General features: G+C 46.4%; 1 protein-coding gene across 4 annotated transcripts in view; it reads right to left on the reverse strand.

Moving 5' to 3' along the window:
- LOC139582816 (phosphatidylinositol-3,5-bisphosphate 3-phosphatase MTMR4-like) overlaps positions 1–16,318 on the reverse strand; it is a 115,800-nt gene that overhangs the window by 15,783 nt on the left and 83,699 nt on the right. For all 4 annotated transcript variants that reach the window (XM_071413189.1, XM_071413180.1, XM_071413206.1 and 1 more), the window contains 6 exons: positions 12,753–12,835; positions 11,500–11,666; positions 11,296–11,392; positions 9,187–9,300; positions 5,897–6,099; positions 3,448–3,576 (listed from right to left, as the gene is read on the reverse strand). In XM_071413189.1, the coding sequence (XP_071269290.1) occupies positions 3,448–3,576; positions 5,897–6,099; positions 9,187–9,300; positions 11,296–11,392; positions 11,500–11,666; positions 12,753–12,796 (754 nt within the window). In that variant the 5' untranslated portion in view covers positions 12,797–12,835. The remainder of the gene's footprint in view (positions 1–3,447; positions 3,577–5,896; positions 6,100–9,186; positions 9,301–11,295; positions 11,393–11,499; positions 11,667–12,752; positions 12,836–16,318) is intronic.

Below are 16,318 nucleotides of genomic sequence, written 5' to 3' on the forward strand. Positions count from 1 at the left end.
TTGACGAATACGCTGATTCGGTGAGCGAGTTCATTAGAAAGTGCATTGACGATGTCGTACCCACAGCAACGATTAAAACATTCCCAAACCAGAAACCGTGGATTGATGGCAGCATTCGCGTGAAACTGAAAGCGCGAACCACTGCTTTTAACCAGGGCAAGGTGACCGGAAACATGACCGAATACAAACAGTGTAGCTATTCCCTCCGCAAGGCAATCAAACAAGCTAAGTGCCAGTATAGAGACAAAGTAGAGTCGCAATTCAACAGCTCAGACACAAGAGGTATGTGGCAGGGTCTACAGTCAATCACGGATTACAAAAAGAAAACCAGCCCCGTCGCGGACCATGATGTCTTGCTCCCAGACAGACTAAATAACTTTTTTTGCTCGCTTTGAGGACAATACAGTGCCACTGACACGGCCCGCTACCAAAACCTGCGGGCTCTCCTTCACTGCAGCCGAGGTGAGTAAAACATTTAAACGTGTTAACCCTCGCAAGGCTGCAGGCCCAGACGGCATTCCCAGCCACGTCCTCAGAGCATACGCAGACCAGCTGGCTGTTGTGTTTAAGGACATATTCAATCAATCCTTATCCCAGTCTGCTGTTCCCACATGCTTCAAGAGGGCCACCATTGTTCCTGTTCCCAAGAAAGCTAAGGTAACTGAGCTAAACGACTACCGCCCCGTAGCACTCACTTCCAACATCATGAAGTGCTTTGAGAGACTAGTCAAGGACCATATCACCTCCACCCTACCTGACACCCTAGACCCACTCCAATTTGCTTACCGACCCAATAGGTCCACAGACGATGCAATCGCAACCACACTGCACACTGCCCTAACCCATCTGGACAAGAGGAATACCTATGTGAGAATGCTGTTCATCGACTACAGCTCAGCATTTAACACCATAGTACCCTCCAAACTCATCATCAAGCTCGAGACCCTGGGTCTCGACCCCGCCCTGTGCAACTGGGTCCTGGACTTCCTGACGGGCCGCCCCCAGGTGGTGAGGGTAGGTAACAACATCTCCACCCCGCTGATCCTCAACACTGGGGCCCCACAAGGGTGCGTTCTGAGCCCTCTCCTGTACTCCCTGTTCACCCACGACTGCGTGGCCATGCACGCCTCCAACTCAATCATCAAGTTTGCGGACGACACTACAGTGGTAGGCTTGATTACCAACAACGACGAGACGGCCTACAGGGAGGAGGTGAGGGCCCTCGGAGTGTGGTGTCAGGAAAATAACCTCACACTCAACGTCAACAAAACAAAGGAGATGATTGTGGACCTCAGGAAACAGCAGAGGGAGCACCCCCCTATCCACATCGACGGGACAGTAGTGGAATAGGTGGAAAGTTTTAAGTTCCTCGGTGTACACATCACGGACAAACTGAATTGGTCCACCCACACAGACAGCGTTGTGAAGAAGGCGCAGCAGCGCCTCTTCAACCTCAGGAGGCTGAAGAAATTCGGCTTATCACCAAAAACACTCACAAACTTCTACAGATACACAATCGAGAGCATCCTGTCGGGCTGTATCACCGCCTGGTACGGCAACTGCTCCGCCCACAACCGTAAGGTTCTCCAGAGGGTGGTGAGGTCTGCACAACGCATCACCGGGGGCAAACTACCTGCCCTCCAGGACACCTACACCACCCGATGTCACAGGAAGGCCATAAAGATCATCAAGGACAACAACCACCCGAGCCACTGCCTGTTCACCCCGCTATCATCCAGAAGGCGAGGTCAGCACAGGTGCATCAAAGCAGGGACCGAGAGACTGAAAAACAGCTTCTATCTCAAGGCCATCAGACTGTTAAACAGCCACCACTAACATTTAGTGGCCGCTGCCAACATACTGACTCAACTCCAGCCACTTTAATAATGGAAATTGATGGAAATTATGTAAAAATTTATCACTAGCCACTTTAAACAATGCCACTTAATATAATGTTTACATACCCTACATTACTCATCTCATATGTATATGTATATACTGTACTCTATATCCTCTACTGCATCTTGCCATCTTTATGTAATACATGTATCACTAGCCACTTTAAACTATGCCACTTTATGTTTATATACCCTACATTACTCATCTCATATGTATAGACTGTACTCTATACCATCTACTGCATCTTGCCTATGCCATTCACTCATTCATATATCTTTATGTACATATTCTTTATCCCTTTACACTTGTGTGTATTAGGTAGTAGTTGGGGAATTGTTAGGTTAGATTACTTGTTGGTTATTACTGCAATGTCGGAACTAGAAGCACAAGCATTTCGCTACACTCGCAATTATTAACATCTGCTAACCATGTGTATGTGACAAATAAAATTTGATTTGATTTGATTTGTAGACGACCCAAGGTTGTAATCGCTTCCAAAGGTGCTTATTGAAAGGACTGAGTAAAGGGTCTGAACACTTATGAATATGTACTTATAATGTTTTTTAGCAAAATAAAAAAAACTGGTTTTGCTTTGTCATTATGGGGTAATGTGTGTAGATTGATGAGTATTTTTTCTTTCTTTAATCCATCAATTTTAGAATAAGGTTGTAAGGTCAACCGATTAATCGTTGACGCGTTATAATTCCTTAAATAACTACAACCTAAAACTTCTTAAATGGGAATATTGAAGAACTGGGAATATTGAACCACCAGCTTTCATATGTTCCTGAGCAAGGAACTTAAATGTTAGCTTTTTTACATGGCACATATTGCACTTTTACTTTCTTCTCCAACACAGTTTTTTTGCATTATTTAAACCAAATTGAGCATGTTTCATTATTTATTTGAGACTAAATAGATTTTATTTGTGTATTATATTAAGTTAAAATAAAAGTGTTCATTGCTCATTCAGTATTGTTGTAATATATGCAAATTAATTATTTAAAAATCACACAATGTGATTTTCTGGATTTTTGTTTTAGATTCCGTCTCTCACAGTTGAAGTGTACCTATGATAAAAATTACAGACCTCTACATGCTTTGTAAGTAGGAAAACCTGCAAAATCGGCAGTGTATCAAATACTTGTTCTCCCCACTGTAAAAATCGGCCGATTAATCGGTATCTGCTTTTTTTGGTCGTCCAATATTCAGTATCTGCTCGGTCGAGCTCTAGTTGTAACCTTACAGAATGTGTAAAAAGTCAAGGGGTCTGAATACTTTCCGAAGGCACTGTAAGTAATTAAGTCTCAAAATTTGACTACATTTTCTGGCGCCTCCCTCATGTCAGTATCTTTGTGGACATAAGAGGCTGTAGCCAATACACATAGTCTATCACCTATACTTTGACATGTAGGCAAATTATTTATCTACGTTTAATTAAACTTATTTTTTGTTTTTCCAATTAATTTAATTGGATATTTTGGTTAATGGTCTTGGTGCCCTAGCAGAATAGGGCACCTCTTAAAATTCCAGGCCTGGTGTACTGACCTTCACACTCGCAGCCACCTCCCTTGGCGCGGTTGGCCACTGCAGCGGTATAGGAGCGGGCGTCGAGAATGAGAAGCTTCTGTGGCGCAGCGTTGGCATCAGGGCCTGAACATCCTGTCAGAGAGGAGTCTGAGGCAGAGAGAGAGAGAGAGGATTTAGATTTCAGTTTTAGTGGTGTGGGGGGAAGGTAGAGGCAGAATGAGGGATGAAGAGAAAAATATAGATGGAATGGTCCAGATAGGGGACAGGTAGAGAGAATGAGAGATGTGAGGTAGAGGGAGGTAAAGAGAATGACAGATGGAGAGTCAGGAGGGAGAGAGAGATGGGGTGGTGTGTTTAGGGGACAGGCAGATAACGAGAGATGGAGCATAGGAGAGAGGGAACGAGAGATGTTGACAGGGAACAGGTAGAGATTAAGAGATGGAGGGAAAGAGAAAGGGAAGAGGTGGACAGGTAGAGAGCATGAAAGATTTTGGGATGGAATAGGGTGAGAGAGCGTGAGAGAGAGAGCGAGCAAGAGCGACAGGGGATGGACTGGGGATAAACAGAGAGAGGAGTGTTAGGAACAGGGCCATGATGAACAATAGTGCTGGCTCAGCTCTCAGCTCGTCCCCTTGAGACGATCAATATCTCCTCCTGATGATGGCCACTGCAGCATCGCTCAGTAACAGCTACCACAACGAAGGGGGACAGCAACATTGCTAGGGAACTGTGATTGCTAGGCAGGGCCTCATCATGCCAGCAGACACCTCAGATGGAGTCATTACTCACAGTGGACCAGAGCTACTAGCCTCAATCTCTCACCCGCCCAAGTCAATACATGGCCTGCCATTTAGACTAAGTCAACATTCTCTGTACTGCATGTCTGTCTAGTCTGGTTCACAGATCTGTTTGTGCAGTATAGCCAACTCATATGGTCAACTCACTCCTATAGTTGGCAATTGAGGACAAACTGATCTGGGACCAGGCTATCCCTCTCCCACTCAACTGAATCAATGTCCTGGCATTCAGGAAGTCAATTCTATTACTCCATGTTACCCCCCTCAAAACAGAAAAGTCATGGGAATAGATTCGGGGTGCGTTTAGCCTTTAGTTCACTCTCTGAAAAGGGGTAGTCCTTTCACAGGCTCCAACTCCTGTCCCGCTGTCCATTTTTTGTGAAGAGAAGCCAATATTGTGTGTTCAGTTAGAACAGTGGTGTTGTTTAGAAACTCAACGAGCTCAAAGCTTAGGGGCTGTCTAACTAGAAGAGTCGAGACAGAAACTTGGAGAGTGTAGACAGTGTGCAGCCCACCGTTGTTCTCCCATCTGCATGTCACAGTCATTTACACACAAAGTGAATGGAAGAGAGAGGGAACAGTCACTCCCAAAATGGGCCCCACATTCTTGGCCTCCAACATGAAAACAAGGTAACAAACAAGAGAGCCACAGCAATTTTGCCCATACACATCCGGTCTTGACTGACGACAATTTATCCTCTGTCCAGCCACAATGTATGTGGGCGAGGAGTGTGTGTGTGTGTGTGTGTGTGTGTGTGTGTGTGTGTGTGTGTGTGTGTGTGTGTGTGTGTGTGTGTGTGTGTGTGTGTGTGTGTGTGTGTGTGTGTGTGTGTGTGTGTGTGTGTGTGTGTGTGTGTGTGTGTGTGTGTGTGTGTGTGTGTGAACCAGACATAATTGCACGCCAATGTGAATGTATTAATTGAGAATGGCATATTCCCAGGCACTTATGTCTTCATAGCTAGTTCTCATCAATCTAATTGGGGTTGTTTTTGGGACAGTGCAAACTGAATGAGCTGAAACGGCTACAGTTGTCCATAAACAAGTTATCATTCCTACTGGTTTCAAAAGACTGGAAAGAGCTGCTAAAGCAAGCGCTGTGAGATTTTTTCATATGAGAATGTAGGATAGGGGCCTCCCGGGTGGCGCAGTGGTCCAGGGCACTGCATCGCAGCGCTAGCTGTGCCACCAGAGACTCTGGGTTCGCGCCCAGGCTCTGTCGCAGCCGGCCGCGACCGGGAGGTCCGTGGGGTGACGCACAATTGGCCTAGCGTCGTCCGGGTTAGGGAGGGTTTGGCCTGTAGGGCTATCCTTGTCTCATCGCGCACCAGCAACTCCTGTGGCGGGCCGGGCGCAGTGCGCGCTAACCAAGGTCGCCAGGTGCAGTGTTTCCTCCGACACATTGGTGCGGCTGGCTTCCGGGTTGGATGCGCGCTGTGTTAAGAAGCAGTGCGGCATGGCTTTCGACCTTCGTCTCTCCCGAGCCCGTACGGGAGTTGTAGCGATGAGACAAGATAGTAACTACTAACAATTGGATACCACGAAATTGGGGAGAAAAAGGGGGTAAAAGAAATTATATATATATTAAAAAAAAGAGAATGTAGGATAGGCAACTTATCAGGCAACTTATCAGGTATAGTAAAGGTCAAATAATAAAGCTCTGTCAGCCTTACCAAAGTCGCTGTCGGAGCTGTCTGGGCCCTCCCCTCGGGGCCGGCTGCAGGCTGCGGCCCCACAGGTGACCCTGGCCCCTGGGTCCATCAGACAGGCCTTAGCAATGGAGGTGACCAAGTATTCATCCTCTGTGTTTCTCCAGCCCCACCAGCTGATCTCTGGCTGGCTGCAACGGGCGATCACTGCCCCGTTCCTCTGGTGCCTGGTGGGACGGCAGGAGAGAGAGCGGGGACCAACCATAAGTAGACATACAATAAAAAAACAGAGCAGGTCAACAGTCAAATTATCATTGTTTGGAATGTGTTGCTACTTAGGTGTGGTATGGTGAGGATATTTGAAATGTGTCAGTGTGTTTTCTTCAGTTTTTTCTTCCTCCTTCCTGCCTTACCCCCTTTTGACATCCAGGTGGCAACACGTATCTCTGCGTGCCTGGCAGACATCTCAGCTTGGATGTTGGCCCCTCACCTCAAACTCTACAAGACGGACAAGACGGAGCAGCCCTTCCTCCCAAGGAAGGACTTCCAGCTCCAAAAGCTTTCTATCATGGTTGACAACTCTACGGTGTCCCAACCCTACGGCGTGCAAAGAACCTGGGCATAATCCTGGACAACACCCTGTCGTTCTATGAGCAATGATTCGCTCCTGCCGGTTCATGCTCTACAACATCAGTAGAGTACGACCCCTTCCTCACACCGGACATGGTACATGTCCAGGCACTTGACCTCTCCCGTCTGGACTACTGCAAGCTTACCCGCTTCAGCCATCAAAGCCCTGCAACAATACCGCAGCCCGCCTGGTTCTCAACCATCCCAAGTTCTCCCATGCTGTTTCGCACTCTCCTCTAGCTCACACTCGAAGCTCGCATCCATTTCAAGACCCTGCTGCTTGCCTACGTAGCAGCAAGGGAAACTGCCCCTCCATACCTTTAGTCTATGTTCAAACCCTACACCCCAACCTGAGCACTCCGTTTTGCCACCGCTCATCTCTTGGCCCTCCCACCACTATGAGGGGCTGGCTCCCGCTCATCCCAGTCTAAGCTCATCTCTGTCCTGGCACCCAAACTGTGGAACAAGTCTGGCAGACATATCAGTGTGGATGACGGATCACCACCTCAAGCTGAACCTCGGCAAGACGGAGCTGCTCTTCCTCCCGGGGAAGGACTGCCCGTTCCATGATCTCGCCATCACGGTTGACAACTCCATTGTGTCCTCCTCCCAGAGTGCTAAGAACCTTGGCGTGATCCTGGACAACACCCTGTCGTTCTCAACTAACATCAAGGCGGTGACCCGTTCCTGTAGGTTCATGCTCTACAACATTCGCAGAGTACGACCCTGCCTCACACAGGAAGCGGCGCAGGTCCTAATCCAGGCACTTGTCATCTCCCGTCTGGATTACTGCAATTCGCTGTTGGCTGGGCTCCCTGCCTGTGCCATTAAACCCCTACAACTCATCCAGAACGCCGCAGCCCGTCTGGTGTTCAACCTTCCCAAGTTCTCTCACGTCACCCCGCTCCTCCGCTCTCTCCACTGGCTTCCAGTTGAAGCTCGCATCCGCTACAAGACCATGGTGCTTGCCTACGGAGCTGTGAGGGGAACGGCACCTCCGTACCTTCAGGCTCTGATCAGGCCCTACACCCAAACAAGGGCACTGCGTTCATCCACCTCTGGCCTGCTCGCCTCCCTACCTCTGAGGAAGTACAGTTCCCGCTCAGCCCAGTCAAAACTGTTCGCTGCTCTGGCACCCCAATGGTGGAACAAACTCCCTCACGACGCCAGGTCAGCGGAGTCAATCACCACCTTCCGGAGACACCTGAAACCCCACCTCTTTAAGGAATACCTAGGATAGGATAAAGTAATCCTTCTAACCCCCCCCCCCCCCGTAAAAGAGTTAGATGCACTATTGTAAAGTGGTTGTTCCACTGGATATCATAAGGTGAATGCACCAATTTGTAAGTCGCTCTGGATAAGAGCGTCTGCTAAATGACTTAAATGTAATGTAATGTAAATGAACAAGCTTCCCCCTAACATCAGGGCAGCTGAGTGCCTACCAGTCTTACAAAGACGCCTGAAAAACGCTTTACAAAGTAGCCCTCCCCAGAAAACAAATACAAAATAAACGATTTTATTTATTTAACCAAGCAAGTCAGTTAATAACAAATTCTTATTTACAATGACGGCCTACACCGGCCAAACCCAGACGACCCTGGGCCAATTATGCGCCGCCCTATGGGACTCCTAATCACGTCCGATTGTGATACAGCCTGGATTCAGCCTTAGACAGCCTGGATTCAGCCTTAGCCTGAATACAGCCTTATAGACCCCTGCGCCACTCAGGAGCCCCTTGTGTTTCTGGAAAAGAACACTCGCTTGTCTTTTCTTACTAGCACTGACTTTGCTGATAGCTGCTCATTTGAGATTTTTTTTACTTACTATGTCTGTGATATGTGGTTGCCTCACCTAGTTACCTAAACATATGATGCAAAACTCATACCAGCTGTATTTCTGTCTTCTTGAAGGGCGAATAGTTCTGTTACACATCAATAGAACAAAAACGATCCTTTAAGATGAACGCATTAACTGTACGTCGCTCTGGATAAGAGCTTCTGCTAATTGAATAAAATGTACAACGTGTTTGTGTGTAGTATGGCGGATGTGTGTGTATGGTATGATGTGTGTGTGTCTACGTTATGGTGTGTGTGTATGGTATGATGTGTGTGTGTGTGTGTGTACGTTATGGTGTGTGTGTATGGTATGATGTGTGTGTGTGTGTGTACGTTATGGTGTGTGTGTATGATGTGTGTGTGTACATTATGGTGTGTGTGTGTGTGTGTGTGTGTGTGATGTGTGTGTGTATGTTATCGTGTGTGTGTAATGTGTGTGTGTACGTTATGGTGTGTGTGTATGATGTGTGTGTGTACATTATAGTGTGTGTGTTTGGTATGATGTGTGTACGTTATGGTGTGTGTGTATGGTATGATGTGTGTGTGTGTGCGTGTATGTTATGGTGTGTGAGTATGATGTGCGTGTGTGTATGTTATGGTGTGTGTGTATGGTATGATGTGTGTGTGTACATTATGGTGAGTGTGTGTGTATGATGTGGGTGTATGATGTGTGTGTGTGTGTGTGTGTGTGTGTGTGTGTATGTTATGGTGTGTGTGTGTGTGTGTATGATGTGTGTGTACGTTATGGTGTGTATCATGTGTATGTGTGTACATTATGGTGTGTGTGTATGATGTGTGTGTGTGTATGATGTGTGTGTGTACGTTATGGTGTGTGTGTCCTGTGTGTACCTGTAGACCACCACAGGGATCCTCTTGGAGGACCTGAAGGAGCCGACACTCTCCAGCTCCTTGTCTGTGATCCACACTGGCACCAGCAGCTTCTGGGGGTAGCTGGAGCACAACCTGGCAGGAGAGAAGATGAGAGGACAGGTTAGGGTTATACAGATTATGACGTTTATTATACAGTGCATTCGGAAAGTTGTCAGACCCATTGATTTAAATTCTAGGCATCTAACAAGTCTTCAGCTCTCAGGCAAGGTTACTCATCAAGCAAGTATAGTTAATCAAATCACCTCCATTACATTTGCAGACTGTAGATTTATACGTATAGGAAAGGGAGAATGTACTTAATTTACCACTGACTAAAATGCACAGCAAAGCAGGGTAATTATCAACGTAGTGCATCAAGACTGTTGGCTACTATTTAGGTGAGTATTAGTGAGAGAGGGCTTTTATTTCTCAGATAAAATATCCAAAGTGAGATCGACAACTCCAAGCCCTGCTGTAACAGAGATATTCAGTGGCCCGCTGTCTCTTGATCCCCTATTAAATCTTTCTATCATCTATTCTGACCCTCCAGCACTTACACCATCTCCTCTAGTTTGCCCATCACTGTTGCGCACTCTCTTTCTTTCTCTCTCTCTCTCTCTCTCTCTCTCTCTCTCTCTCTCTCTCTCTCTCTCTCTCTCTCTCTCTCTCTCTCTCTCTCTCTCTCTCTCTCTCTCTCTCTCTCTCTCTCTCTCTCTCTCCCCCTCCAATCTCTATCCTAGCCTGCAGTCGCTCTCTACTGTCTGCTCCAGGTAGATATGAGTGTGTATGTGTTTCAGTGTGTGTGTGTGTGTGTGTTGTGCTGAGTCATGTATCCCCAGCAGGTTCCGGCCTGCTTAAATTACCCGTTCCTCCAGTGTGTCTGTCCCCCTCAGCAGGACACTCAGAGAAGACAACAAGAGAGAGAGAGACAGAGTGAGAGAGACAGCGAGAGCATGACACTGTGGCTCTCAGAGCATACTGCAGATTAATTTACTTATTTACCTACCCAGCAGAGGACACACACAGGCCTCAGACACTTTTTAATGTATTTTCAAGTGTGTGAGTGCAATTGTGAAAGTTATGTTAAATATGTATGCGTGTGTAAGTGTGTTAGAGATGGGTCTACAGAAATGTTTGTATGATTTGCATGTATGTCTCAGTGCAAGACAGACATACACAGAAATGTGTGTGTGATGTGTGTGCGACGTGACTGGTGAGTGTCAGACAGAGGAGAGGAACAGACAGATGGAAGCCCCCCCTCCCCCGGGCCCCATTGCGCAGCTGTCCTTCAGAGAGAGAGAGAGAGAGCTCAGTCTGTCACAGGGATGACATCGACTCTTACTCTACCCCTCCGCCTAATCCCTGTCTCTCTCTCTCTCGCCTCGTCTCTCCCCACTCCCTCCCTCCCTCCCTCGCTCCCTCCCTCCTCCCTCCCTCCCCCTGTATCTCCCTCTCCCTCCCTCCCCTCGTATCCCCCTCTCCCTCCCCCATAGACCTGTCACACAGATTATCAAGAGCTGAGCAGCAACAGAGAGAGAGTTTAAACACTGACTGGCGAAGAAAACGCTATTTGAAAATCTGAGTCACTCTCCCCACCCAGTCTGCTCCGCAAACGAGTCTGGGACTATTTAACAGCACAGATGTTAGACGTACCTGCTTAGGAGAGAGTGGGCTAGCTAGCTAAGGTGTGAGTGTTGGCTTGATGAGACAGTTTTTTAAATATTTTTTATTATAATATAATTTTTTTGTTGTTGGAATTTTACTCCCTTTTTCTCCCCAACTTCGTGGTATCCAATTGTTAGTAGTTACTATCTTGTCTCATCTCTACAACTCCCGTACGGGCTCGGGAGAGACGAAGGTCGAAAGCCATGCGTCCTCCGAAACACAACCCAACCAAGCCGCACTGCTTCTTTTAACACAGCGCGCATCCAACCCGGAAGCCAGCCGCACCAATGTGTCGGAGGAAACACCGTGCACCTGGCGACCTTGGTTAGCGTGCACTGCGATGAGGCAGTTGTTTGATCATCAATCTTCCCGCTCTGTGTTGAGACTGGGGGCCGTGTGTACGTGTTTTTGTGTGTATCATACTTGTAGTTGAGGTTGATGTCGGACACTCTCCAGGCGTTTTGCATGTCGAAGCCCATCCTCCTCACCTCCATCTCCAGCCTCTGACGGACATGATCACCTACACAGAGAGAAAGAGGAAAGAGAGGTAAAGCAACAATAATGAGGCCTCAGGGTTTTAATCTGCGTGTGTGTGTGCATGTGTGTGTGTACATGTCTGACACTAACCTGGTCTACAGAGGTGTAGGTGCTGGTCCTCATCGTCTGCGCTGCCCCCCAGACACCAGGCATGGTAGGCCAAGGCAAACAGATCCTCCAGCCTGCCAGGGTGGGCTATGGCCCGGTTCAGACGCTTCAGCCACTCCTGGCACTGCTTGAATGTCGAGAAATGGCATCTGAGTAGATAACAAAACACAAACACATAGGATGGAAAATCAGAGGATGGCCACCAACTTCAACACCATTATCATGCTTTCACCATATTATTATGGTTTGTGTACATTATCTATTATTATTCTTAGGCAAAACATGTTCAAGGACTAAAAGATAATACATAGCCATGGGTTATGCCTACATTATCACATATTGTCCGACAAGTTTGTTTTGAAAGTCATCTTAATTGGACAGAATGTGAGGGTGGTATACAGTTACTGTATGTAGGCCTATATTCTCTCTTACAGTAGTTCACAAACGGGTAATAATGAGTGCTCTCCAACATGGAGATTTTTCTATGATTCTATATTCTCATGAGTGCTCTGAGTGTTTCCCTGGGCCGTACCACATCACATCTGCTCCTCAGGCAGGATATAAAGCCATCACAATCAAAGAGGTGGGAACACTTCTGATGTCTGCATCTCTGTGAAGAAGATGCCAGACAGGCTGTCAAAGTGAGCCAGCAACACTACAGTTGTATAGGAGAGAAGTGGGCTGCAGTGCATAGATTGGCTTTGATTCCTTGAAATTTCAGTCTTTTCAGAAGAGGGTGAGTAAAGAGTGAAACGTGAAGGGAGGGGGATTGTGAGCAGCAGCTATGTGTGTGTAAAATAACACATGCACAGAACCGGATCCGGATTCTTAGCTTTGAAAAAGAGGTTTCCAGAGGGGCGGGCAAAAAAAAAGGATCTTAAGTGGTTTTGAGTCAAAAATGTTCTTAAGCCAACTTCATGACATCTCTTTTTCAACTTTTGCAATAACAAAGGATCTAGTTTTCCCATTAGCAGAAATATTGTGGCATAGGCCTATCAAAAAAGACCACTACGAATTAAACCTATACATTGTGTCAAGAAATATCATGTTGTGCTTAATGTCAATCAAATTTAATTGAAAAAAAGACTTATGAAAACAATTCCTATTTTTGATCATGTAAAAAAACAATGATTCATGGAGCACAAGATATCCATTTATCAATAAGTCCTAATAATAGTTGTTTGTCACAAGCCAGTGTAGGTACCGTAGATATAAAGTAGGAATTTTCTCTTTACCTGACGACTTTGGCGTCCTTGCAGATGATGTGCAGTTGGAACATGTCTCTGCTCTCCACACTCTCTATGAGCCTCAGAGGCACCTGTACGGGGAGACAGAGAGAGGACACCACATTACACAAGACACCAGGATAGACACAACACCTCTAATAACGGGGGCACCACTTTACACAGGATACCTCACTGAACACAACACATTTAATGAAGTACCTAGTAATCTAGGCTCGTCATGGCTAGTTAAGGTACCTACTGTAAGGTAGACAGCAAGGCACGGTGAGGTAACAATATTATTTTTCACACAGCAGAGGGGATTGGAAGAGGATATTTGTGGTGGACTTACCTTTCCCATGGGTTATGTAAATTCACGCAAGCCTCTATTAGGTATAGGCCTAAAACAGACACCATAACAATGCCTCTATTGCCAGACCAATATCTAATTCACGACAGCATCATTTGCATTTCCTTATAAAATCATCACGCTGCATGTTATTACATTGTCAATGCCTTCCATGAACTATAACGTTTATATGTATTTACACTTTTCATAGTTGCCACAGTAAATTCTAACACAGTAAATCTCATTCATACAAACAACAACCATTATGCAACCATAATAACCATTTTAAACCAATGAGTCATCACCACAGGCCAAGCTCTGGAGTCTGCAGCAGTGCAATCTATTCTAGAATCTTCACTCAGTCATTCTATCATGCTGAGCCTGTAGTGTTCCGTACCACAGCTCTAGCTCTATTATTGGTCCACAGCTCAGGGGTGTTAATGATGTCACTCCGAACGCAACAGTTTTAAAATTACCCAATGAGGCTTGACCTTTGATTGGGGCAGGCCAATCAGCATCTACGCTGACCGGCGGGGGCCTGGGTCATCTAACTCGGTAATGAACAACCAATTCATGCTGCCACACTTCAGACAGACTTCGGCACAAAGTGGTGCTACAAAATCTTAAGATGCGCTATAAATGAAATCTCTGCAAAACAAAACTGCTTGGCTCTTGCCTTGCTAAGTGCATTCAATTACACTGCTCAAAAAAATAAAGGGAACACTAAAATAACACATCCTAGATCTGAATGAATGAAATATTCTTATTAAATACTTTTTTCTTTACATAGTTGAATGTGCTGACAACAAAATTACACAAAAATGATCAATGGAAATCAAATTTATCAACCCATGGAGGTCTGGATTTGGAGTCATACTCTAAATTAAAGTGGAAAACCACACTACAGGCTGATCCAACTTTGATGTAATGTCCTTAAAACAAGTCAAAATGAGGCTCAGTAGTGTGTGTGGCCTCCACGTGCCTGTATGACCTCTCTACAACGCCTGGGCATGCTCCTGATGAGGTGGCGGATGGTCTCCTGAGGGATCTCCTCCCAGACCTGGACTAAAGCATCCGCCAACTCCTGGACAGTCTGTGGTGCAACGTGGCGTTGGTGGATGGAGCGAGACATGATGTCCCAGATGTGCTCAATTGGATTCAGGTCTGGGGAACGGGCGGGCCAGTCCATAGCATCAATGCCTTCCTCTTGCAGGAACTGCTGACACACTCCAGCCACATGAGGTCTAGCATTGTCTTGCATTAGGAGGAACCCAGGGCCAACCGCACCAGCATATGGTCTCACAAGGGGTCTGAGGATCTCATCTCGGTACCTAATGGCAGTCAGGCTACCTCTGGCGAGCACATGGAGGGCTGTGCGGCCCCCCAAAGAAATGCCACCCCACACCATGACTGACCCACCGCCAAACCGGTCATGCTGGAGGATGTTGCAGGCAGCAGAACGTTCTCCACGGCGTCTCCAGACTCTGTCACATGTGCGTGTGAACCTGCTTTCATCTGTGAAGAGCACAGGGCGCCAGTGGCGAATTTGCCAATCTTGGTGTTCTCTGGCAAATGCCAAACGTCCTGCACGGTGTTGGGCTGTAAGCACAACCCCCACCTGTGGACGTCGGGCCCTCTTAAAACCCTCATGGAGTCTGTTTCTGACCGTTTGAGCAGACACATACACATTTGTGGCCTGCTGGAGGTAATTTTGCAGGGCTCTGGCAGTGCTCCACCTGCTCCTCCTTGCACAAAGGCGGAGGTAGCGGTCCTGCTGCTAGGTTGTTGCCCTCCTACGGCCTCCTCCACGTCTCCTGATGTACTGGCCTGTCTCCTGGTAGAGCCTCCATGCTTTGGACACTACACTGACAGACACAGCAAACCTTCTTGCCACAGCTCGCATTGATGTGCCATCCTGGATGAGCTGCACTACCTGAGCCACTTGTGTGGGTTGTAGACTCCGTCTCATGCTACCACTAGAGTGAGAGCACCGCCAGCATTCAAAAGTGACCAAAACATCAGCCAGGAAGCATAGGAACTGAGAAGTGGTCTGTGGTCACCACCTGCAGAACCACTCCTTTATTGGTGGTGTCTTGCTAATTGCCTATAATTTTCACCTTTTCTATTCCATTTGCACAACAGTATGTGAAATTTATTGTCAATCAGTGTTGCTTCCTAAGTGGACAGTTTGATTTCACAGAAGTGTGATTGACTTGGAGTTACATTGTGTTGTTTAAGTGTTCCCTTTATTTTTTTGAGCAGTGTATATTCAATGTTGAGAAGATTCTGAATCAGAAAATTAATAAAACAGTTTTTAGATTGCTTCCAATTTCAAATTAAATTACATTTTGTCCTTCCGGAGTGCACAATAATCCAGGAGTAGTCAGTCTGAACCAGAGGTTGAATGATAGAGTGGTCTAGTCTAGACTGTGGGAGGGAGGAGTGGGGAAGCTGAGGGTTGCTGTTGACACAAGGTACTCACAGAAATATGATTGTCCACACCTTGATAGGTCTACAACAAAGTGACAGACATACACCAGGACCAGGGAGGGAGCAGAGAGCATGAAGGAGGGGGGTGACAACAAGACAGGGGACAGAGGAAATGGAAAAACTATTAAACTGAAGAAAAACAACAGAACGAAGTTAATGATAGGCAAAAAATAAAAAGAAAGAGCTAAAGATGGAAGATAATAAAATCAAGCAGAGAACACAAATTAGCAAGGCAGAAAGAGTGACTTTTGCTGACCACAACCAAGCTTGAAAAGGAAAGTATGAGAGAAGAAAATGGAAGGGGAAAGTATATCAAAATGTAACATTTTAATACCCAGGCAGCACAAACTGACAGTGCAGATGTCTGTATGTTTAAAAAAAAAAAGGTACTCTGTTAGATGACTGGAGTTCTGGGATGGGGGAGAAGGAGGAGAGGAGTTAGTCTCTAAAACTCGACCCTAGGCAACACATTGACCTTGTTTACATGCACACCAATATTCGGGATACTGCCGCATTCTGTTTTTGAGTTGACTCATATAAACATCATATCCCGTTTACAACAACACGAAAAAGCTTGTATCCCGGTTATGAGAAACTCGGATAAGATGTCTATGATATGCTGATCTTTGACGGGATACTGTGGCATGTAAACATCTTATCCCGTTGACTTTTGTTTTTCGCGTTCTGCGCAGGCTCAGTTTCGCATATCATAGGTGTTGTGTGATGATGTTTTCATCTG

Source organism: Salvelinus alpinus, chromosome 1, assembly GCF_045679555.1.
Source record: "Salvelinus alpinus chromosome 1, SLU_Salpinus.1, whole genome shotgun sequence".
NCBI classification, from domain to species: domain Eukaryota; kingdom Metazoa; phylum Chordata; class Actinopteri; order Salmoniformes; family Salmonidae; genus Salvelinus; species Salvelinus alpinus.